The sequence below is a fragment of the Rousettus aegyptiacus genome, unplaced genomic scaffold (assembly GCF_014176215.1).
Source record: "Rousettus aegyptiacus isolate mRouAeg1 unplaced genomic scaffold, mRouAeg1.p scaffold_m13_p_2, whole genome shotgun sequence".
NCBI classification, from domain to species: domain Eukaryota; kingdom Metazoa; phylum Chordata; class Mammalia; order Chiroptera; family Pteropodidae; genus Rousettus; species Rousettus aegyptiacus.
In genome coordinates this window covers 83,593,297-83,619,030 of record NW_023416295.1, presented here as the reverse complement: position 1 = coordinate 83,619,030, position 25,734 = coordinate 83,593,297, and the positions used below count along the sequence as shown (strand labels likewise).

Sequence of the window (25,734 nt, the reverse complement as noted above, 5' to 3'; positions counted from 1 at the left end):
CAGGTGACAAGGAGGATCCAGAGAAAGGCATAACAGAGATTCTAAGGAATGAAAGACAATATTCAGAGCAGGAGAACATGAAAAGCTTTCTGAGAAAATCGGCACTCAGGATGGCCAAGGAGGGTTCAGGGCTGCCATGTTCTGTGAGGGGCTATGTCCGCTCAGAGGGAGAAGCATCTTTGTAAGGTGGTGGCCCTGAAAGGATGGGTAGAACTTTGTTAAAAATTGGAAGAGAAAAAAATTCCAGGCAGGATGAACTGCATGAGAAAAGGCATAGAGTAACGGGGAAAAGTGCTTCGCAAAGGTAGGGATCTTAACAGTCACCTTATGAGGCAGCTATAACCATCTCCATTGCACCGATGTATCCAAGTCACAGAGATAACATGGGGCAGAGCCAAAATTCAAATGCAGGTGTGTCTGGTTCCAAGGCCTGAGCGATCTCCCTGCTACCAAGTCTGGGGGCTGCTTGAGAAAAATGAGAGTGCTGTACTTCAAGGGCGCAGAATAAGAGGACTTCCGATGTCCAAATGGGGTGAGGTCACTGGCGCTTTAACAGGAGCATCTCAAAAATTTGTAGAGAGAACAAGTTTGGAGTAACAGCTGGGTGTGCGTGTATGCGTGTGTGTGGGTGGGTGGGCAGGTGATCTTAAAGCTGCGTTTTCATAGCATTGATGCACCATGACTGTAACAGGTTGCATGCTTATCTGAGGTGGTTCCACCAATTGCTTCCAATGCTGCTAAATCATGTGTCCTTACTTCTGTAGACAGTGGGCAGGGGCACAACGTGGGGGATGCCTCAAGCCAGCTGCTAAGGTGAGCTACACACAGGTGGATGAAACAGGGTGAGGGCCAAGTGGGAAGAACGCCATGACCACTGGACCACCGATGACTCATTACCCTGTGTAACGAGTGTGTGAGGTCAGGAAAAAGAATAGGACGGAAGGAGAAGCAGAGAGTTAAAAGTAAAACTTGAAAACTTCTACACTTTGGAGGCTACTGAGAAGGAAGGAGAACCAGGAAACATTACTAAAAAGAACAGGGCAGAAAAGAATGGGAAGGCCAGCTCAACACCACCGAGCTAAGATGGGGAGTGTCAAGGCAGACAGCAAATATCTGCTTCTATCATGGCAGGAGGCTCACACAGGTGTGGACTGAGAAAATATATCAGGCTTCAAATCTGGGTTTGGAGAAATGCATCCTTGCCAGACTTTCTAAGATAACAACTCTATCTCATTTCACTTTGCCTCTTGGTTGCCTCTTGGTACAGGTCCTTAAAAGACAGCTACCACTTTGTGTAAAAAAAAAAACCCAAAAAACAAAAAACAAACAAACAAAAACACTTTAATTAAGTTCTTCATCAAGGCTATACTATTTTACATTTGAACTTTTTAATTCAATTTATCAAATACTTAAGATCTGACAATAAGCCAAAAGTGATATGAGGCCCAGAGACAGGATCGAAGAGCATGAGGTCTCCAGACACACAGATCAATGGAACAGAAGGAGGAAAGATTATACAATTATCAATGGAACAGAAGGAGGAAAGATTATACAAAGGCACTCTATTAAATAAATTGTATGAGGAGAACTGGACAGACTCATGAAAAATAATGAAACTAGACCACCGTCTTACATGATATACAAGAATAAATGCAAACTGTATCAAAGACTTAAATGCAAGGCCTGAAACCATAAAACTCCTATAAGAAAACATAGGCAGTAAACTTTCTGACATTGCTCTTAGTAATATTTTTTCTGATATGTCACCTTGGGCCAGGGGAATGAAAGAATAAAAAAATAAATGGGACTACATCAAACTAAAAATGTTTTACATAGCAAAAGAAACCATCAACAAAATGAAAAGACAACCTACTGAGTAGGACATTTGCCAATGATACATCCAGTAAGGGGTAACTAATCAAAATATATAAGGAACTCATAAAACTTAACACCAAAAAACTGCTTGAAAAATGGGCAAAGGACCTGAATAGAAGTTTCTCCAAAGAGGACATACAGATGGCCAACAGACATACGAGAAGACACTCAACGTCACTAATCATTAGAGAATACGAATTAAAACCACAATGAGGTATCACCTCACACCTGTCAGAATGGCTATCATCAATAAATCAAAAAACGAGTGTTGGTGAGGAGGCAGAGAAATGGGAACCCCCATGCACTACTGATGGGACTACAAATTATTAAAGCCACTATGAAAAATAGTACAAGGATTCCTCGAAAATTAAAAATAGAACTACCTTTTTACCCAGCAATTTCACTTCTGAGTATTTAGCCAAAGAAATCCAAAACACTAATTCGAAAAGATATATGCACTTCTACGTTTGTTGCAGCATTATTTACAATAGCCAAGATACGAAAGCAACCTAAGTGCCCATCAATAGATGACTGGTTAAAGAAATTGTGGTACATATATACAATGGAATATTACTCTGCCATAAAAAAAGTACAGTATCCTACCATTTGCAACAACATGGATGGACCTGGAAGGTATTATGCTAAGTGAAATAAGACAGACAGAAAAAGACAAGTACCATATGATCTCACTTATATGTGGAATCTAAAGGACAATACAAACAAATAAAACAGAAACAGACTCACAGATGCAGGGAACTAGCTGATGGTTACCAGATGGGATAAGGGGTAGGGGGCAGGGTGAAAAACTGAAAGGTTTAAGAGGTACAAATTGGTAGTTACAAAATGGTCACAGAGAGGTAAAGCAATGCATAGGGAATATAGTCAATAATACAGTAATAACTATGTATAGTGTGAGGTGGGTACTAGACCAGCCAGGGGGATCACTTTGTAAATTATATAAGCATCTAAGCACTATGCTGTACACCTCAAATTAATATAATACTGAATGTCAAATGAAGTTGAAAAGTTTTTAAAAAGGGGAGTAGGTGAAGGGGATTAAGAGGTTCAAATTTCCAGATATAAAACAAATAAGTCATGGGGATGGAGTGTACAACAGGGAATATAATTAATAATTTGTGATAGTGTTGCACAGTGTCAGATGGTTGCTGGGCGTATCATGGTGATTTCGCCTTTAAGTATATAAATGTTGCATACCTGTGAAACTAACATAATATTGTATGCTAGCTATATTTTAATAAAAATCTTTTTAAAAAATTCCAATGATAAAATTTTAGATTAAGAAAGTTATAAATATCAAAAGTAAAGAGCAGACAATCTTTGAGCTCACAGGGCTCACTGCTGCTCACACGGTAAGAGGGATGACGAGCACACAGAGGAGCGGCGAGTAACTATGTGAAGGGTTGATAAGGAATGTTAAAGAAGCCATAAAGAAGTGGACGTGACAGGAATGCCCTTGGCATGTTGTGAGACTAGCTCGCAGTGAGGAGGCATGGAGAACAGGGGAAGATGGGGAAAGAACAGAGGAAGGCTGAGGGCAGCTAGTACACTATATCTGGGAAGTATTCTGTAGCTACAAGACATTTAGGGTGAAGAGATGATCAGATAATCAAAACAACATCAGTTTCAACAGCAGCAATAGATGCTTGAAGACAATGAAGCAAAGCCTTCCAAGAGCTAAGGGAAAATTATACTGAACCCAGAATTCTATTCCAAGCCAAACTAGCAATTAAATAAAAGGCAAAAACAATAATACTGTCATATGTTCTAAGAGATTGAAAGTTTACCTACCACTAGAGCACTCTTCCTGAAAACGTACTCCAGCAAAATGAGGGTTAAAAAGACAAAAAAGTAAGATGTGAGACTCAGAAAATGGAATAACCCGACTCTTCAATAAAAACAAAATCAGTACAGAAGTCGTGCAGAGGACCTAGGAAGCATTTGGTCCAAATTAGATCAGGCGATCGATGAGCTCTAAGTAGGATGTCTTCAGAAGAATGGAAGCAACAGAAAAAGAAAATGGCATAGGGAAAAGAGCACATAACTATTCACTCGACAAGAAAAATGCAATCAAACTGGGAAAAATGCCAAAAAGTGAGGGACGCTGCATAGAAAATAGTCTAAAGATGAAGCCAGCTAAAACGTGGTGTGACTCAGGCGTCTGCAGAAGAGCCCGCTTGACGAGACACATGGAAGGGATGCTCTCCTCTGAGTGGTGACGCCAGAACTGTGGCGTGGAGAGGTGCACTAACCGCGAGGTGCTTGGCTCGGTGACAAAGTCATACTGAAACACGTTGTGACAATCAAAGTTTCATGTTGTTGATGGTATTCAGCTTTTGGAATTAATCTCTAGATAAAGTAGGAAGGCTTCAATTACAGTCACGGAACTCATGTCATCCGCCTTGATAATGAAGAAGTACAAGGTGTAATCGAGAAGGAAGAGTTGACAAAAGGTGGGAGGTGAGATCAAGAGACAATGAGCAGGAGTCGATCAAATAATAAACAGAAGTTCAAATATATAGTTTTAAAGGTGTGACAATCACCAAGAGAGTAATTAAAAACAGAGATATTACTGTCAAAAATGGGGATGGCAGGGAAGGGAATGAGTGAGCTAAATCCTCATCTACTACAGCAAGTCATTACTGGGAATGTCTAAGGTCGAAAGTCAAGAAGGTAGTATCAGAAATACAGGAATATCTAATGAATGGTCTGAGAATAGAAATGGTTAAACATGACTTTTGAGGAATAGGGCCGAGGTAGGGAAGAGCAAGACTAAAGAGCTTCCATTACAAGCGCTACTGACAGGAATTTTAAAGCATGTACAGCTACAATTTTTATTAAATAATTTAATAAAATTTTAAAATAAAAACATCAAGATCAAGTTGACTACTATAACATTAACTGTAGATATTAGTATCTGTCCACCGTTAATGCTTATCCACTGCTAAACTTCTATGGTATTTTATTATAATGTCACATCTAGACCAGCAGTGGTAAATTTTATACTTCGATTGTCATTTACATTTATATATCATAATTCATCTAATCTAAAATATATATTTTTTCCCACATTCTTATTTCATTGAACTCAGGATGGATTCACTTAATTAAGAGGGTTTTTTTTTAGTCGTATATAAATTATGATGTCACCTTATAATCAATGGTGTCTTAGATCTGATGAAATAGGATACTTGTAGAAAATAACATATTTAGTTATTTTTCCCCTACATCACTTTATGAAATCAAAGACTGTGACATCTCCTTCTATTACTCTGCCCACCTCGCACATTACACTCCAGTCTTTTCCTGAACACCTACCTTAGGGAGGGCCTTGGACCAGCTGGTCTCTGGCCCAGATGCCCCGCCCCCTCCCCAACCAGCTCTTCCAGGCCATGAAGTCCCAGCTTAAATGTCACTTGTTTGAAGGAGCTTGCTGACCACCCACTGAAAGTGGCCCTCCTGCCCAAAAACGTTTCCTATCGTGTTACCCAGTTTTATTTTCGGCAAAGGACTTACCCCGATATTTTCAATTATTGGTCTCTTTCTTCATGAAAGCATTCGCTTCAGGAGAATAAAGATCTTGCCTACCTTATTCGACATCGTACCCCAGCACCTAGAATAGAACTTGACACCAAGTAGGTGCTCACCTATTTCTAGGACGAGTACTTCGGAAAAATAACGCTAGGCTGTGGACACAAAAGCTTATCATTTAACAAGTAATTATGTTTCAAATTTATAAATAACATTGCTTCCTTATTCCTCTATGGAAAAGAATCTCATGTATAAATTATTCTATTAGGAAAATCCATTTCTGATTGCTATTCAGTTAAATATGACTTTAGGCGTATACTAATAATATATACCAAGAATAATTTCCACAGCATGAAACAATTCATACCATCTTTAATTTATTTGTACATATTCCAAACCTACCTACTCTTGACCAGAACTGACATCGAACAGGTGGCAAACCAGTATAAAAAGAACCTGGCCGTTTCAAAAATTTAAGAGTGTGCTTACCTTCGACTTTTTCAATTTTTAGAAGGGTCGTCATCTCCATCTCCCAAAGGAAAGATGAAGTTAAAATTACTGTTTATACTTATAATTTTATTTCCCAGAGCCCAATTCAAAGAATTGAAATAGTTTGTCTATTGCCGAACATCAAACGAGAACAATAATGAATAATTTACTGTTAATTTCTTTAATACTTGCATTTCACATACACCACAGAAGGATAAAATAAAAAAGCTGAAAAAGTATATTTGTCTGCCTTTTTTTATTCAAAAGCCCATGATCCTTTGGGAGGTGACACAAGGTTGTTTTCCAGTCATATCATAATTTCTACAATTTCTATAGTGACTATAAATTCAAAAGGTTCCTGCTCTCTCCACCCCAATTCACTTTTGGCACCAATGTGTAAAATGTCACTTCTGAAAAATGAGGAAAAAATGTGAATACTGGGTTTTATCACAGTACTTTTTTCCTGATGGATAATTTTCTGATTGCTGAATTTAGAATATTGATTGTTTCAAGAAAGATTAACAATATCTCATCAATAAAAACCTTTTTCTAACTAACTATATGGCTGTCTTGGGAAAAAAAAAAGAAAAATCAGAAACAGCAGCCAGTTCTCAGAGATAAAGGGACGATGGCTTGTCCTTCCCCAGTTCTTCTAATTTTAAATTTAGAGTTACTCAGCAATTCTATGAGAGGTAGCAGGGCGTGTGGCATAGGCGCTGGCTTCATGATTTTAGAATGCGATTCTAAATCATCGTATTCTCCAGAAGAACTCATGTTACACTCAAAGCAAGAAAAGAAGAGGCTGCCCTCCATCTCCGCGAGCAAACAGAAGCCGATAGGGAGTGCAAGACACGCGGCTTCCTGGTGAAGGAAGGACGGGCCTAACTGCGGGACTAGCAATTAGGAGAGGATTGAGCCAAAGAATTACAAAATCTGATTAGAAAAATGTGTCATTTATAAAGTATACTGTTCTTGAATCTTCGCTTAGTCTATTAAAAAGAAGCTCCCACGCAAAAATCAGGTTGCTACAGAAGGAAAATAGCCAACACACAGACTATCATTAGCCAATATTTAAATACGAAGAATGCAACTTCATTTTTCATATGCAAGAAGGATTTACAAGCTTGGTATTTACCTGTTTGGCCCAATTCAAAATTTTTTTTCAGCTATGCTTCAGATCCACTGGATATTGCCAAGAAACGTATCCCCGAAAATCTTCTGAATTTGTCAGTGTCATTAGAGCTTAACGGATTTTTCTGAGTGCTACCATTAAGCTGACAAGGGTTAGGGGAACCTTACCCCACCCCTTCTCCCAAAACCTAATAAAGTAAGACATGTTTATTTCAAAACAAAAGATGCTACTGTTATGAAACTGGAGTGGGGGGAGATGCTATAACAGTCCTCTTTCATTTTAAGGAACACTGGACTATCTCCTACCTCTAGCACTATCTACGCGGTTAAACGTCTAGAAGGGAGGAAGGGAAGAATGAAGGAGAAGTGAACTCTGAAACCTCCTGACAAAGTTGCTGGCCCACTGCAAGGTCAAGGGATTACTTCTTCTTCCAGCCACTAATTCACAAATATTTTTCCCCATTTAAAGAAGTCTGCATGAATGAGGTTAGGTGAGCAGGGAACACACCAAGAAGTAGACCAGAGTCTTCTCGTAGTGACCCCGCCCCATGTCCTTAGCTGCGATTGACTTCATTCATCTTGACAGTCACAGTAAGCAACATCTCTCTTTAAAACTTTTCTTGTTCTTGCTGCTTTTCTTGCCATTTTTGTCCTTGTTTTCTGACATCTTCTTTGCTCTGATTTCTCTCATTAGATCAAAGAATACCTGGGGTGAGGAGGAAGGGGTGAAAAGAAGAGGGAGGAAAAAGCCACTTAATGATTTAATGAAGCAGTCAGACTAAGCATAAAGACAAACTCATTCTTAAGAACCACATGCCATCAAAAACAAAGGGTCTAGAATAAATAAGAATTAACATTAAAAACATATTCTAATTCTACCAAATAAACATCTCTGCTCACATCACACAACTAGTCAAGCTAAGGAACAGTCAGTGACTACCAGTCATACAGTTACTACCATTCAACAGCTTACTTCGAATAAAATCTTTTCTACTGGTAAGTATGATGAAGGATGAAACAGCACCGAACAGATCTACAAGGTTGTGAAATTTACAAATATTGAGAATAACAATAGTAATCAGGCTTTCTAGCATTTCCAACCACCAGAAAAAGAAAAAATGATATCAGTTCCTATACCTTATTTAATCCTTATAAGGACCCTATAAAGGTAGGAACATCATTATGCATGACAGCGTTCCTAGCATAATTCCACAAGAGCAGACTTGGAAACACAGTTGGAGGGGAGAGAGAGAAGGGGAGGATGAACCATAACAAATGAGGCTCCTGCACTATGAAACTGGTGCCATGGGGGGAGAGACAAGTACTGGTACACTACCCCCGCCCATGTATATTCCTACCCTAATTCCCAGGAGCACCCTCTCCTCCATTCTTTGCAATATCAGCCAGAGGGAACTTAATCAAGACTGATGAGACTTGCCCTTTGAATGCCAGTGTTACTGAGATAGGATTATCATTTGTCACAATAATTTGGGTTTTGCCCTCTGCTACTAGCAATCGTGCCAAAGTACTGATTATATCCGAGCAGACAAAATATGCCTCCTACAAAGAAACATTTGAGATTTCTCCTAGAGAATGACGAAGATTTGAGTGTAGGCTTTTATCTTTGGACTTTCACACAAAACCACAACCTCCTTTTATTTTCATAGACATACCTTCTTATTTAGTAGAAAGCAAAATCGAGCTTTCTGAGTGTGGGGCTTCACAAGCACTTACTACCAGCTCAGAGCACAGAAAAGGACGCCCGGCAACCTGGATCAGGCAGGCTAACCTACGCACCCCTTTTCTCCAGTCTCTCAAAAAAGCGCCCCACCCATAACAGCAACAGTGAAGAGCTTCCAATGTTACAGGTTTTTCTTTTTGTTCTAACAGCAAAAGGCAGGAGGAGGGGCACGGAATGCGTCCAACTTAAAATGATGACAAAGTTGTTCATCAGCTGATCTTATCAACAACCTCCTTTCAAGTAAATTGTTTACAAGTGAATACAATGCTGCCAGTCATAAGTTTCTGCTGGTTCCTGTTTGGCAGGTCAAGCTGGTCCAGTGGAGGAAGGGAAGCCGACAAGCTGCTGTACAACAGCCCCCTTCCCCACCACCCACCCTTCCCACCAAAAAACACGCATTGACAGTTCCATGACAAGAAAGCCTTCCTGATTCTTTTTAAATGAGGTATATGTCTGGAATTCCTATGTGTTTTCTATAGCTAGGAAACGATGTGATAGAAAGAGATTTGGAATAGCACAATAATCAACATTAAGAGTTGAGATAACAGTAGAAAGAAAAAGTGTCTGATAGGTGAACACACTTCACGTTGCAGACTACAACTAAACAAACTTATGCTGTAGGTGCTGCCAACGTGCTTCTAGAGGTAACCCCATCTACACGACATTCTATATACTAATGTGCCTCTCTACCCTTTCAAGCTAAAGTAAAAGTTGGCTACAAATCTCTCCCTCTTCAGGTAAGCAGTAAAGGAGAATTTTTCTCCATAAGAAAAAGAAACATAGGAAGCGATATGGGGGATTCAGATGCTGATGCTGCGTAACACAGAGCAGACAAATCGCTGCTTAGCTGCCAAAGTGAAAAGTGTTTAGATTTTACAAGAGCATGAATCATAAATAAGCGCTGACAGAGGTGAAGGCACAGGGAGAGCCTCATCTTTTAGGATGTCTATTTTAGTTGTGTGACAACCACTATGAATCTAATTTAAAAACAAAAAAAAAGGGCCTAACAAGTGCAATCACTGGCAGGTAGATTTTCAAATGGTCAGTGTTCATCATCATCAAGGTCTTCCTTTCATTAGCTTCAGAGATTTGAATGAGAAAGTACACTGGGGTTTGGTAAGGGAGAGACAAGAAATCCCTGTAGAGTTGATTCCTGAGGGCAAATACAATTGACAGATTCAGTTATAAAGACAGAACACCTTGGCTCTGCTTGTGGATGGTAAGGTGAAAAGAATAAATCTAACCAATAACTCAGTGAGAGAAAAATCAAGACATACGTTGTTTCTTTGGGGACCTCCCAAGAAGCAGCCGGCACAACCAGCCCCTCGCCCGCAGAACAAAAGGCTATGGAAGACGAGAGAGCATAGGAATGCTACACAGTATGTCCTCGCTTGACACTGTGGATATGTTCTGCGACTTGGTACACCAAAGAAACAAATGTTACCATAGGCTAATTGAAATAAACAAGAATTAAGTTCCCATGGCATCCCAGCAATGTTATAACAGGGGACACTGAACAAAATGACTTATCTAAGGACCTGCTGTACTTAGTGTCCACCCTTCCAGCACAGGCTTCGTAGCCCAATAGCCTCATCTCATCCTACATCCACAGGCTGTGCCAGCACCAATAAGCATGCTCCAACAAGGTCGTGACAGAGTGAAAAACTCTGGGTTGTTTACAGTCAGGGTCAAATCCTCCCAGAACCTCTCATCATAATGAGGTGGACATCTGGAAGAATGAGTCCTCCTCTAGTTTCCATAAATGAGTCCCTTAAGAACAAACAGAGGTGACGCTTAGGTCATGCCGTTTCTCAAGTGTGTTTCCAAGAAACACGAAGAGCTCGCCCACCTTGTCCACGTTGGCCCGGGTCTTGGCCGATGTCTCCACGTACTGCACGCCCCACTCCTCCGCTTTGCTCCGGGCCTCCTCCACCGGCACCTGCCTCCGCTCCTCCAGGTCTGATTTGTTTCCCACCACGAGCAATGGAATTTTATCTTCTTCAGCCTTAACACGGAGGATCTGTTCCCTAAGGTGTTACATCCAAAAATAAAGACATTTTTTAAAAAAGGCTTTCTAAAGGCAGAAGAAGAAATTGCTACATGTAGGGCTTATCCGAAGGACACAGTCCCTAGATCCTGTCATAAGCTAGATAAGGGTTTTCAAAGTCTGGTTCTCCAAATGACCAGTGTGCTCATTACAAATGCATTTTTCTGGGCCCCACAATAGAGCTACAGAAATAAATGTCTGGGTGGGCATCCAGGATGCTGCATTTCAACAGGGTCTCTAATTTTTGCTTAGGCAAAAAAAAAAGAAAAGAAAAAGAATAAAAACTTGGGGACCCCTAGGTCAAAACAAGCTGAAAGGAGTATCTTCATATATAAAATGCTTAATAACGCTTCTGAAAAAAATGGGATGATCTCTTTGTGAGAATAAAAGCTATGAAACCTAGTGTTTTTTCATATGGAGGATAGCAGTCTATTAGTAGATCATGAAATCAATTTAGTAGGTCGTAACTAGTAATTTTTTTCCCTCACTGAAATAGAATAGAAAAGAAACATCAGAGGGAACACCTCTAGGAGGAAAGGTAAGTATGGGTTTGTGAAACTTCTGTTTCGATTATATTTATATGTGTATAGGCACCTGCCTCCTCCTACCCCAGTTTCCATTTATATACAGTAATTGTTATAGGCCACAGAATGCGGACAGTTATGTCAGGCAGTAATTGCATTTTATGTACATTATTTTTCTACTACAAAGTGGAAAAAAAAAATGAAATACTTCAAGGCCTATGGAAAAATACTTTGAAAGCATCTTCTCTAAAAGAACTGTTACCCACAGCATGTTAAATTTTACCTCTTAGTAAAAACGATCAGCTCTGTAAGTCATTAATCAAAACCAAATATTAAAAAAAATCAAATACTCCACTTGCACTATTTTGATCCGGTAGGGATTTTTCTACTTCTACATTCCAATTCATTCCAAAAAGAAACCCCTCATCCCTTCAAAAAATGTATTTTCATTGATTTTTATATGACATAGGATAACTTTTCATAACAATAAAAATCTTTAAAAATTTTTCCATACAGGCAATTAAAGTACCAGAAATCAAATATTTTAAGAAGAAGGAAAAAGACACAATAGATGCTTGAAAATTGCCTCTAAGCAGCTTTGCTGTCCCTTACATTTCAACAGGGGTCAAAGAGCATGCTCCCTTTAGAAGTTATGTGATTCATCAAACTATAGACAATAACTGATAGCTTTCTGGCTCATTAGTCTTGCAGAGGCATGTAAAATAACCTCATTCATAAACATACTGATCCAAAAATGAGAGTACCAAGTTCTGTCTCTTGTAACAAAACTATTTCTCTAGTTTGTAGACTATATCCAGGAAAAGTATCAAGATAGAATTTATACTGGACATGGTTCCATAGTGTAGCGGCTAGTACGTCTGCTTTACATGCAGAAGGTTCTGGGTTCACACCCCAGTGGAGCCACGGTCCATGGTCTACGGTCATGCCACCCTAAATAAGCCCGATGTCCGATCTTGGAAACTAAGCAGGGTTGGGCCTGGTTAGTACTTGGATGGGAGACCACCTAGGAAGATCAGATGCTGGAGGCATAAATAATAATAAATAATAATTTTTTTTAAAAGCTCAAAAAAAAAAGATAGAGTGTATTAACATTTTGCTTTATGTCAGGATCTTTACATTTGGAAGATAAACACAGAAATGCTATGTTTTAAAAATGCTACCAGATATAAAGTGACTGAGTTTAACTACAAAAACTCAGAAAATCCACCTCCATTCTTCTGATTCCAATGACATGCGAAACCTGGGCAGCTCTGAGATTTTTATCTAAATGTCAGAGTTCAAGTCAGAAAAACACACTTTCCTTTCTTTTTCTTTTAGGTAGTCATCTGTCCTTTTTCTTCAAAGGATCCCTCTTCTCTCATAACAACCAAAAACCCTTCTCCCAAGATGACATGAGACCCTGCTCCAACTCTGTGGGAATGCATGAACATGATCTGTGTGCATGTGTGGTGATCCGGGAGGATGGGCCAAGGGTGGTACCGCCGATTCTCAGAAGATGACTCTTCTCCTGCCCAGTACTTCCTTTCTCGGTGAGTCAAAAGGCAGCAGGAAATCAAAAGGCGCAGGACAGGGAAGAAAATTAGTAGTGTGTGCATCTGTCCTGTTTTATTTCAAGGAGGCATAAAAACAGAATTATGTAGCTGTAAACAATTATGAATCCATGGACTATATCCACATATAGAAACCTCTAGGTATGTCAGAGAAGTCTAAAAATTATGAGGACTTCTCATAAGGAGCCCCAGTCATTTGACTGATCACCATAGCACACACACTATAGTTCCAGAGAACTGAGTTACTCAACCTTCGTAATCTTGCAACTATAAAAGCCTAACAACTGAGGCACGACCTAGTACTTTGTACTCGCTCCACTGGTTTACCAGAGTTTTTACCCCATGAGGCCTCCCTGGCTCATTGATACTTCCTTCCAAATCTTAGGGAGATATTTAGCTTCCTCATTTTCTTCTTCAATTGACCACCTTAATTTCTGACAAACTTGCTAAAGAATGAAAAAAATCACTGTTTCCCTCCATCCCTCCCTGCCTTTTTAAGTTCCCTGTTAGACTCTAGATCTGGTCCTTAAAATAAAAAGTCATCTGGACAGATCTGTTTATAAGAAGGATAGATGAAAAAATACAACTGTGTAAGAGAAATGGGAAGGATACAAGGTAAAGAGGGAGACATACTTCCTGTTAGAATTCCCATAAGAATTATGCTTAACGGCTCACTATTTCCTTATAACAAAATAAACTTAAGGTATCTTTACCCCATTTTCAAATGAATTATAGCAGTGAATATTGCACTCGGTATGGAAGGACCATGTGACCAGGCTATGAGAAGGTCTGGGGATACTACACAATGAAGGGTGGCCACAGCTCCTGCCCTTATGGAATTTATGTCTAGAGCACCATTTCATTTCATCAGCTAACAAGTACATCTTCAGATAAAAAACCAACAGAATCTCTAATGCTTAGTAAACTTGCCCAGGGTCACAAAACTGTTAAGTGGCTGGGCAGGGATTCAAACCTAGGTCTGTCTGATTTCAAAGCTGGGTTCTTTCCATCTTATGGTAGCAGCAAACAGTCACTCTGACTCATATCTTTCACTCTGCTGACAATATAGATCAAAACAGATCAAACGTGTTACTTTTCAAGCAAATTATAAAAAAGATAGATAGCTGACTCTTATCAATCACTGTCTCTCAGGATTTATATGAAAACGAAAGGACAGGTTCTGACTATGTGGAATGGCTTTGTTCCCTTTAGGAACGATAGAGTCTTAAGATCATTTATATTCAGAAATGACTGTAAAACAGGGAAGTCCAAAGAGATTATAACAAATGGTAGACTCCAATATGCCAAGATTCAAAAAGCCCCAGAAAATTCTTTCAGATTCTTCTGAATTCCAAGCTCAACCATCTATGACTGTGCTCAGCCCCAAAATTCATTCTAAGCCTAAGACACATGAAAGGAAGGCAAAAAGCCTCCTGGAAGCTGGAGGCTATTTCAAACACACCTGAATTCGGCAGTTGCAGTAAATGATTCATGTTCTGTGATCGAGAACACGAGGAGAAAACCTTCCCCACTACGAAAGTAGTTGTCACGAATGGCTGCATAGTCCTCTTGCCCAGCAGTGTCCAGAATATCTATCTGGACTTCTTCCCCATCGAGAACTACTTTCTTTCTGTAGCTGTCAGCTTTGGTAGGTTCATAGTCTTCCACAAACTGTGGAAATAAACAACATTACCAGTAATTAACAAAGTTTTAAGAGAAATAAAATCTGACAAAAAATAAATATCAGTGTACAAGAACGTTGCCTACTTTGCCAATTGAATATTACTGAGTGCCTTTAAATTATCATGCTATATGTAAGGCACTATAAAATAAAAATAACTCCTTATATAACACTTCTTTATTGCTCTCAGTTCAACCATTTTTTATTCTGTTTTTAAACAACAAGAGCGGACATTCCCATTTTACAGATGAGGAAACCAAGCATACAGCAGAACACTGGGCAATACTGCTGTTAGCAAAAAATTATAAAGCAAACACTGGCAAGGGTGAGAAACAGGAGTTCTTATTTATAATCAACAAAATTCTAAAACTCATCTAAAAAGCAATTTCATAAGAGGTACCAAGAGGCTTAAATAACTATACAACATGATAAACTCCAAATGGGTCAAAGATTAAATGTGAAAAGTAAAACCTTCAAATACTAGAAGAAAATATGAGTGAAATCCCTTTATTACCTTGAAGTGGGGAAGGCCTTTTTAACTATGACTCAAAATCCAGAAGCCATGTAAGAAAAAATTGATAAATTAGACTACATAAAAAATTTTTTTAGAAACACACTACAGTGTGTTTGGCACAACACACTATAAACAAAGACAAATGACGAATAAGTATCTGAAGCCATGTCACAAAGAGCTATACAGTCTCTAGAAACAGGAAGGGAAAAAAGATTAACAATCCAATGGGGAAACATGACAATGGACATAAACAATTCACAGAAAAATAAATACATACAATGTTAAATATATGAAAGATGGTCATCCTCACTAATAAAGAAAACACAAATTGTAACTACATTGAGATACTGTTGTTCACCTACCAGAATGGCAAAAATCCCAAGTGTGACAACATACTCTGGGGAAAAGGCACTCTTGTACGCTGCTAGTGGTAGTAGAGCACAGTATAGTCCTTATGGAGATAAATATGGCAACATCTAACAGAACTAGAGAAGCACTTATCCTCTGTCCCAGCCACCCTGCTTCTAGAATCTAATCTACAGAAACACTGCACAAGAACATCAGAGGTTATTCACTGTGGCACTGTGTATAACAGTAAAAGATTAAAACCACCCAAATGCTCACTGACAGGAATCCACATAATAGAATACAATGAGACTATAAATAATGAGGAAGAAAACTATGTGCTAGTATGTAAAGACATCCAGAATACAACAGTCTATCTTTTACACAAAGTAGGGAGAATAAAATATACAAAAAATATATATATTATTGTGTGTATAGATATATATCTTAATGTGTACGTATATATGTGCCAAAATGATATCTTTAAAGAACAAACAAAACGAAACAAATTTAAAAGCCATTAAACAGAAAAACTGAAGCAAAATGAACCCAAATGAATATTAAATGGGGAATGTAGCAACACAGAGAATTAATTCAAGAGACTCTAGAACGTTTTGACAGAATACATCCCACTAAAAGAGACTAAGGACAAAAAAAAAAAAAAAAAATTCAAAGAAATAGTGAACTTACCTCAGTGTTTATATTATTTAGTAACAATGATAATATTTCATAACTATTTCTTTATATTGTATTATACATCAAATAAGTAATTATCTTGATGCTGAAAGTCAAGATATTCAGAAAAAAAGTAAATTAATGACAGCAATACACTATTAAAATTGAATTGGTGCTGGTATAAATGGATATCCACATTTGGGCCCCTACTTCACGTCACATACAAAAATTAACTCAAAATAGAACAAAGACCTAATGTAAGAGCTAAACCTATAAACCACGAAATAAAACACAGGTTTAAATCTTTATGACCTTGGATTTAGCAATCCACCCTTAGATATGACACCAAAACATAAGCAACAACAACAAAAAACAGATAAATTGGACTTCATTGAAATTTAAAACTTCCATGCTTCAAAGGACACCATCAGGAAAGTAAAAAGATAATCCAAAGAATGGAAGAAAATATTTGTAAATCATATATCTAAAAAGGGACTTGTACCCTGAATATATAAAGAACTCTTAAAAATCAACAATGACAAGACAAATAACCCAATCGAAAACTAGGCAAAAGATCTGAATAGACATTTCTCCAAAGATGATACACGAATGGCCGATAAGCACATGGAAAGATGCTCAACATCATACACTGCTAGTGGGATTGTAAAATGGTGCAGCCTCAGTGGAAAACAGTTTTTTACTTCCCAAAAGTTATATACATAGAATTACCATACGACTCAACAAATTTCATGCCTAGATATACCCCAAAGAGAATTTAAAACATATGTGCACATTCAAAACTTGTACACAAATGTTCATAACAACATTATCATAATAGCCAAAAAGCAGAAATAATACAAACGTCCATCAATTGATGAATAGAAAAACAAAACATGGTATATCCAGAGGATGAAATATTATTCAGTCACAAAAAGGAACAAAGTATTGATTCATATCACAATACAGATGAACCTTGACAAATTATGGTAAGTAGAAGAAGCCAGACACAAAAGGTCACATATTACATGAATCTATTGATATGAAATGTCCAGAACAGACAAACCTATGGAACTGTAAAGTAAATTAGTAGTTGCCAGGACTGGGGGGCAGGGTGGGAGGGAATGGTGAGGGACTGCTAATGGGTATGGAGTTTCTTTCTGGGTAATGAAAATGTTCAGGAATTAGACAGTGGTGATCATTGTACAACTCTGTGACTATACAAAAAACACTGAGTTATATACTTTAAAAGGGTAAAATTTATAGTATGTAAATTATATTCCTTTTTTAAAAGCAATGAAATGCTGCTACAACATGGATGAACTTAAAAAACATTATGTTAAGTGAAAAAAGCCAGATATGAAGGTAACATATTGTATGATTCCATTTATCAAAAATGTCCAGAATAGGTAAATCCATAAAAACAGAAAGTGGTTGTCAAGAACCAGGAATGGGGGTTGGGGGCAGCAATAATAAGAAATGACTACTAATATGTAGGGTTTTTGGCAGAAGGAGTGATGAAATGTTTTACATTTATATGATGGTGATCCTTGTATATCTGTGCGAATATACTAAAAATCATTGAATTGTATACTCTAAAAAGGTGAATTTCATGTTGTGTGAATTATATCTTTATAAAACTGTAATTTTATTTTTTTTTAAATCTAAAAACTGAATTGAAAATACCAATTTGAACTTACAGGACCTTGGAAGAACTCCCTTAAAAAGAGACTTATATTACCAATTAAGAGATACTAGTTTAAATGACTTTAAACCTAAAAATAAAAATACTAAAACATTTTTCATATTAGGGTCTCTTATAGTTATACTAATAATTATCTTAAAACAGAGAAAATGTGAAAATTCGCCTATGCTTCATTAGAGTCCTTCTTTTAACTCCTTTCCAAAGAGACAAATATATGACCGACCCCCCTCCCCAAGCCATCTAGTGCAAATCTCTGAATACCACCATAAAGCATCTCAATTGCATGTTTCTGAGCTTTCAAGGTTAAAATCAACAAGAGTTCCATTGACTCCTTCAACACTAGAAATCAGAATGTCCTGATATGACTGCATAACTCTGTTGCCAGTGAAAAGTGTGCTTATTATCAGAACATTGGATGACAACCTTGGCGTTCACATTTTTCCACTGGAAACACAAAATCCCCTAAGCCTTGGTATCTGTTAAGATGAACCACACTGCTGGCCTCATAGGGCTGTGTGTGATTCAGTTCCAGATGGCCAATATGCACAAATCTAAGAGGAACTTCGCACAGACACCTTGTTACTAAGCCATGTCTATGCTGACCTTGCCAGCCACTGAAAGTCTGAGGCAGGTGCTGCTAAATTCTCCCCATCACCAGCCTCACACTACCAGAATTGGCAAATAGCTTAAAAAGTCTTCGAGTACATTAGGTCAAGGATAAAATGGTTAAAAACTTCTAATTTTTCTCAAAGTCAGAACTCAGACAAAAATAAAGACTTCTGGGACTGTGGCTCCTTCCATAATTCAATTTTCATGGCAATTCCACCAAATAAGGGAAATTTTTAAAAACACTAAAAGTAAAGCATTGGACCACAAAGAGTTTGAATGGACCATGAGACTTTAGACAACTAGCATCGCCAAGTACAGGACTCAGTTTCCTTTTCTATGAAAACAGGCTGGACTAGCCGATCTTTCTCAGGCAGGGGTTATCAAACCTGGCCATGTGTTAGAATTGCTGGGAAGGCTTTATAAAAAAGAAGATTCGCAATTCTCAACTCCAGAAGTGTTATTTAGAAGGTATTTAATAAAAGGTCCCCCAGGAGATTTTATAATCAGCAAGGTTTAGGAAATAACTGCTAAGGTCTCTCCAAGCTCCAAAATTATGGTTCTGGAATGCTGTCCAATATAGTAGCCACTAGCCACGTCTCAAATGCTCAGTAGCCGCCTTTATTGGACAGTATAGATATAGAATACTTTCATTATCACAAGAGGTTCTATTAGACAGCACTGTTTTAGCAATCAAGTAAAGACTTCCATAAGCACACATCGATTTATCTCTCTTCTGCTCTTGCTCTGATTTTATTTTACCATTTCTTCAAAAAGTACTGCTGTCTTCCGGTCCTCAAATGTGTTAGCCCGTGAGAAAAACAGCCTAAGATCAAGCATAACTTTCCGTTGTTTCTCTGAAGAAACTAAGAAGAAAACACTCTTGATTCTTCTGCATGCATCTTTTCTCTCCCTCTTGCCACATACAAACAAACATCATAAACATAAAAAATCCAGACGAGACTCCTAATCCCATGGTGTCAGCAGCAATGCTGAGTAGGAAAATCCTAGTCTCAGAGCTCTGCCTCTAATCCTGGGCTTTTCAACAGAAGTACTATGGACATTTTGGATGGGATAGTTCTCTCCCATGTACCATAGGATGTTAAGGAGCATCCCTGGCATGTACCCACTAGATGCTGGTAGTACTAGCCCTCCAGTTGAAGCAATCAAAAATATCTGAGATATGGCCAATTATTCATTCCTTAAGAGGACAAAATCCCCTTCCCTCATCTCATGTACTAACTACACCTTTAATCCTATCTCCTTCATCTTAATCCTCTCCTCACCCTCTCTTCCTCCCCAGCCTCTGTTACAGAAAAGAATTTATAGTAGGTAAATCACATTAATAAGCAAAACCAAATAAGTAAACAAAGACTTCCAAAGCAGACTTCAAAATTTATATCTCCTCTTTGATGCAAAAATGTGTGGGTAAATTAAGCAAATTCCACTAGATTTCCCCACTTTGGCCCCTTTTATAAGATAAAGAAAGTTAGCATCAAAAGCAAGTTTCTCAAGATAAGATCTCCAGAAGGAGATCAGGATTTGGTCTGAAGCTTATTCATCTTGGGCCTCTCTTTAAGAAATACAAAATTACACATATAATATTGGATAGAAAAATGAATATCTAGAAGGGGAAATTGAAATACATCATAAAATTTTTGAGTGAACAAATACTGTGGCAAACACACCCTCAGGTGACCCTCAGTGAGTCATGCTGTTATATGATGCCCTCCCCTTGGATGCAGAAGAAACTGTGACTGGCCTCTAACCAACAGAATATGACAATGGGCATGAGGTTACCCCATGATTACATTTCCTTTTATAAGAATCTGTCTTAGCTAACCAGAGACCTTCCTGCTGGCCTTGAAGAAGCAAGTGGCCATGGGAAGGGCCTGGTAGCAGGGACTTATGGTCACCTCTAGGAGCTGCCAGCAACTCGCGAGCTTGGAAGAGGACCCGAGCCTCAGGTGAGCTCCCAGTCTCAGCTGACACCGACTGCAGCCTTGTGAGACCCTGAGCATGGCAGCTCACGGTCTCAGCTAAGCCAGGCCAGATTCCTGACACCGGGTCACTGTAGGTAAAAAATATATGTTGTTTTAAGCTGCTGAATTTGTGATAATTTGTTATACAGCAATAGAGAACACAAATACCGCTTACATTACAAAATCCAGCAAAATAACATATTTTTATTAATTAACTGCCTCCAGAATACCACCCTACTTTTTGCTTGTTTGTTTGTTATATATTCTTTGATTATCTTGTCATATGCCAGTGATTTTGAAATATTTCCTACAAAGAATTTAAAAAATTTCGTCTTTCCTCTAGCCTAGTTGATCCAAATTTTTATTTTATTGAGAGTTTAGAAAGGTTTTTTCAGCTTCACAACTACTTGACATTACTAGAAATGAAAGCTGTAGGACTACTATCAAGTTTAGGGGACCTCTCTAGAGCTTCCCTGTAAGATCTGGAAGCACTTTCCGGACCAGTCTGCAGATTCCTATTTCAACCCTTGTTTCTCCTCCACTGCCCACACATTCAGTGCCAGGTGCCACAGGACAAGTTCATACCAAGATACACCCCTAGCACTGCACCTCATATCACAATGGCAGGTGAGTCAGCACAGTGGGCTGTAGCAAATATTCCTGGAAGCTATTCCTGCACTGGGATGGCTAGTAAAAACAACCACAACCCAAAAGTGACTCCAAACCACATAAATACATACCACTAACCTCCAACTAAACATATCCTTAATTCAACTTCCCTCAGCTAGATTCCAAAAGTGCCATGGCCACTCCAGCATCATCCAAAATAAGAGGAAGCTGGACAGATGGAAAGTCTAGGGAAAAGGGATAATGATCTTAACCAATTGTTGTTCCGATAGCTTTCTTTGTTTCACAAATTTTGTAAAGCACATGACCATGTAAAAAGTGATGCAAGTGAGAGGCCCTGCCATTGAAGCTCTCATCTGAATACTCTGCTTGTAGTACCAGCAATGGTCATCAAGAAGGGACATTCGTTGCCACAGGAATCCAATGCTGTCACGCTGTGCTCAGCGCTAGTTACAGTATCCACATTAAGTGATGGACATTTCGAGCAAAGATGGTGCAAGCTCTCCCTTGCTGCAAGGCAGAACCTGAAGTCTATCGCTTGAGAAAGGATGAAATCTTATGACAATTCACCTCTCCATTTCAACAGCTCCCAAAATAGACCCTCGCAAAGCTACATATCAGACCCATTCTTTAGAAATATCTGTGCAAAGGTCCCTCCCCCTTCTCTTGTGCCTGTCAAAAAAACATCTCAAAGTATAACAATGGAAATAATGCAAGCAGGGGCCCCTCACATCCCAGCCAGAGTTTAAATTACTTACCAAAAATCAGCAATCCCGATCTTACGCTGCTGAGACCCATGATAAAGCTATTCGGAAACCTCCTTAACACAAATTTGCCCCATGATCTTCTATGCAAAAGGGGGAGGGGTCACGTGACCACTGCTGAAGGAGGCACATTGCTACAGCAGACTTGGGACGATGGCACCTGTACCGGGCGTGTCTTACCTCATCATACATGAACTGAAGTGTCAAGGCCGACTTGCCAACCCCTCCACTGCCAACCATAATCACTTTATGAAGGGCCAAGGAGCTCTGGCTTTTACTCTTGTTTGCAGCCATCCTGCTGGTTTTCTGCAGTTGCGACACACGGACAGAATACCCAGTTGAAGACCTGCCAGTGAGAAAGACAAAAACTTAAGACATTTGATTTCTACCCAACTGAAATCAAATGAAATCCTTATGCTCCAGAAAAGCCTAACTCAGACATTCCAACGGAGAGTAGTAACTTCTCTAGGCTCTGGGCAGAGATAAAGCCCACCAGCAACTCTGGAAGTCATTTAACACAGCAGAACTGGAGCAAAGGCAAGCCAAGAGAGAAGAAATAGGCATGGGCACCCAAGGCTGGTATCATGGGGACAGTGGGGAAATGACCAGCCACTAAAGACCAATACATCCTCAACACTGCTTCACTGAGATAAGGTGATCAAAGAGCTCACGCCCAGTTTCCTACCCCTGCCCAGAGTCAACTGGGGCCACACAGAACACCAGGACTCCCTCTGTACTTTCAGTCCACCCCGCCCTCACCCTGTGCCACTCCCTCCCAACACATATCCACTCACGCAGCCCTCCATGGGGACTAGAGGATGATCCGAAAAGGGACGTGTTTGGATTTTTTATAATGAGCAACTCCCCTTCATGACACACAATAGAGGTAAAAGGAAAACTAAATCATTTACTTCAAGTACATGTAAAATGATGAACTGAGTTCAACTTTTCCAAAATAATAATCTCATTAGTCAAAATCCGTTTAAACTCATTAGTGTGAGATAAAATGAGTAGAGCGCTCCTGGAATTATGGGAAGATAAGGTATTCTGAATAAGTAAATTTAACAGATACTGCCTGGAACTTATTCTAACCCAAATGCCAATTTTTATTTTAAATAATTTGAATGAAAAAAGCTCTCTTTTTCACATCTAGCACAGAGGAAGGAAAAAGAACATGGGCCTGACTCTGGCTCAGCCATTTGTGAGCCGCGTGACCTAGAACTAGTTATTCAGTTTCTCCAAGCCGGTTTTCTCATCCGCAAAAGCTAGTAAACCACCACATACCCTGTAGATTTTTCTGAGCATTAAAATGAGATAACACATGTGAAAGACGTAAGCACAGTGACTAGTACACAGTAGGAACTTAATAAAGGTTGGTTTCCTTCATATCTAATTTTAAGAGGATTTTTTTTTCTAATTACAACACGATGAGCTCCTATTTCCATTAATTCTGACAGAGTAACTTGAAAATACCTCCACTAGAAAAATAAATACACCACACACACACACACACACACACACACACACACACACACTGGGTAACGTAAAACCTCTTTTTAAATCAGTGGTTCCCATCCTTGACTGCACAATGGGGTCACCTGGGAGCTATGGATCCCACCCGAGTTTCACAGGAGATTGATCTGAGATGCAGCCTGGGCAAAGGGATGTCTAAAAGATTCCCAGGTGGGTAAAGTAGACCTGCAAGGTGGAGAACTTCTCTTGAATGCACAACCAAGCTCAAAAGAAAAGTAAGAAATCCCTGTGCTGGGGAGAAAAAAAAAAAAATCAAAGCAGTAAGAGCTGACATTTCTGCAGTCCTGGATGGCTGCTATTCTTGGTAATTTAGGATTTAATAAACACACAGGGCTAGCCTACCATAATAGCCCTTTGCCAGGTGGGAGTTAGAACTGAGATCCCCTCTTAATTCAGACTTGAGAAGCCAAGGCCCTTGAAGGAGCACATTTTCAGGTAAAAAATGAACAAGAGAAACAGCTCCTATCAACGGGGGAAGATGACAAGGAAACTGGTCTGCCAGAGTCCTGGTCATCTTTAAGTGTACTCTGAAAATCTGTAACCAAAGCACCCCTCCAAAGTCGAGAAATTAACATAAAAAGTAATCCCCAGCTGCGCTGGCCTGGGCTGGGCTGGGCTGCTCACAGTGTGAATGAGAGGTAGGCTGCTGCTAAACAACCTCTCTGAAGGGACCACATGCAGTTAAGACAGTTTAGGATTCTCACAGCTAAAGCCTACAAACAGGAGCCCAGTGTTCCAACCTATGGCTTTCCTAAGAAAATCACCACGCACGAGTCAGCATACATAACAAGCAGGACTTTACAGATAGCTCTTATAAAAAGTATTAGCTGATCTTTTTTTTTTTCTTTTTTTTTTTTAGGCAAGACAACCTTTGGTTGACCTCACAAATTGCAAGGACCTTGTCATCTTGTTATCCCTTATTTTTTATTTTTTACATCTGTAGCACCTGGTCTTCCTAGGTGGTCTCCCATCCAAGTACCAACCAGGCCCAACCCTGCTTAGCTTCTAAGATCAGTTGGGATCGGGCTTGTTCAGGGTGGCATGGCCATAGACATCTGATCATTTTTAATAAAAGTCAACATGTGAGAAAAATTAATTATCAAATGACCAGGAGTTGAACCAGAAGCACCCTGAATAGCTAAAATAGTTTTTAAAGTATTTAAAATGAAAAGTAATAAAGAATGTAAGGAAAGGAAAACAAACCCATCTTAGTTCATTGGCAGAGGCTCTAAAAATTATACTTGCAAAAGACAGATTAAAGAGAAGGGAAAAGAGTAAAACAGAAGTTTATTACACCGGGAGAACACAGTGATGAGTAATCAAAGGGGGTGGCTAGAACCTGGGCTTACACAGCATCTTAACAAAAGAACAACAAATTTCATGGAGAAATGACGAGAGAGGAAAGTGACTTTGCACCTCTAATGGTGACAAATTGTGGAATGGTAAATATATGGGGGAAACTAATGGAAAGGAGGGGCTAGTGAGTCATGTTTGTCAGGGTTTGTCAGGTAGATTCCTCCGGTGCCTACTCTGTGCACATCAGAGTCTAGAGTTGTCTCTGGTCATTAAGAGGTTATCATGCTGAGCGAAATAAGTCAGACAAAGAAAGATAAATACCACATGATTTCACTTATATGCAGAATCTAAGAAACAAAAAGAACAAACTAATGAAAAACAGACTCACAAATATAGAGAACAATCTGGTGATGGCCAGAGGGAAGGGGAGCAGGGGTGCTGGGAGAAAGGGGTGAAGGGTTTAAAGAAGTACAAATTAGTAGTTGGTCATGGGGATGGGGAGCATGGCATAGGGAATGCAGTCAGCATTAATATTATGGCTAGGTAGAGAGCCAAGTGGGTGACAGAGTAATCGGGGGGGATTGTTTCATAAACTATAAAAATGTCTAACCAATGTACTGTATACTTGAAACTAATAATAAAATAAAATGCTAAAAGAAAAAGAAAAAGAATCATCCTGCCTGTCCTGGCAGAGAGGGGACGGCAGAGAGTTTTCATCGATTACTTTCTCAATTGCCTTCAGGTCAAAATAATCCTTATATCAAAGTGGCAGACTTTGGGGTGGCATATTCTGAACTCCTTCAATTGCCAGTAGAAAATTTACAAAATACACAAAACTATCTTTAAAAAATCATCTATAATCCTGACACTGACAGATATTCACTATTAATAGCGTATTTCCTGCCAATATTTTAATCTACATATTCCTATATTTAAAACCTATTCAAGGTCATATTTATACAGTTCTACATGTTATTTTTCATGTATTATATCTATCCATCTTATTAAACAGAGCAGACTGAACACAATTAAACCTCTTCTTGATGATTTAAGGATCAACATCACCTTGAAAATCAGTTATG

The 25,734-nt window shown here is 39.0% G+C and overlaps 1 protein-coding gene and 1 pseudogene across 3 annotated transcripts in view; both read right to left on the bottom strand.

Moving 5' to 3' along the window:
- Positions 1-6,075: 6,075 nt before the first annotated feature.
- Positions 6,076-25,734, bottom strand: part of RALB (RAS like proto-oncogene B) — a 41,192-nt gene continuing 21,533 nt past the window's right edge. For 2 of the 3 annotated variants that reach the window (XM_016127576.2, XM_016127577.2), the window contains exons 2-5: positions 22,004-22,169; positions 14,390-14,598; positions 10,635-10,812; positions 6,076-7,750 (exon numbers count right to left, since the gene is read on the bottom strand). In XM_016127576.2, coding sequence (XP_015983062.1) covers positions 7,631-7,750; positions 10,635-10,812; positions 14,390-14,598; positions 22,004-22,117 — 621 coding nt within the window. In that variant the 5' untranslated portion in view covers positions 22,118-22,169 and the 3' untranslated portion in view covers positions 6,076-7,630. Of the gene's footprint in view, positions 7,751-10,634; positions 10,813-11,316; positions 12,899-14,389; positions 14,599-22,003; positions 22,170-25,734 lie in introns of those variants that run through there. The other variant, XM_036236673.1, reaches the window with a different exon arrangement.
- Positions 24,291-24,409, bottom strand: LOC118614593 (annotated as a pseudogene).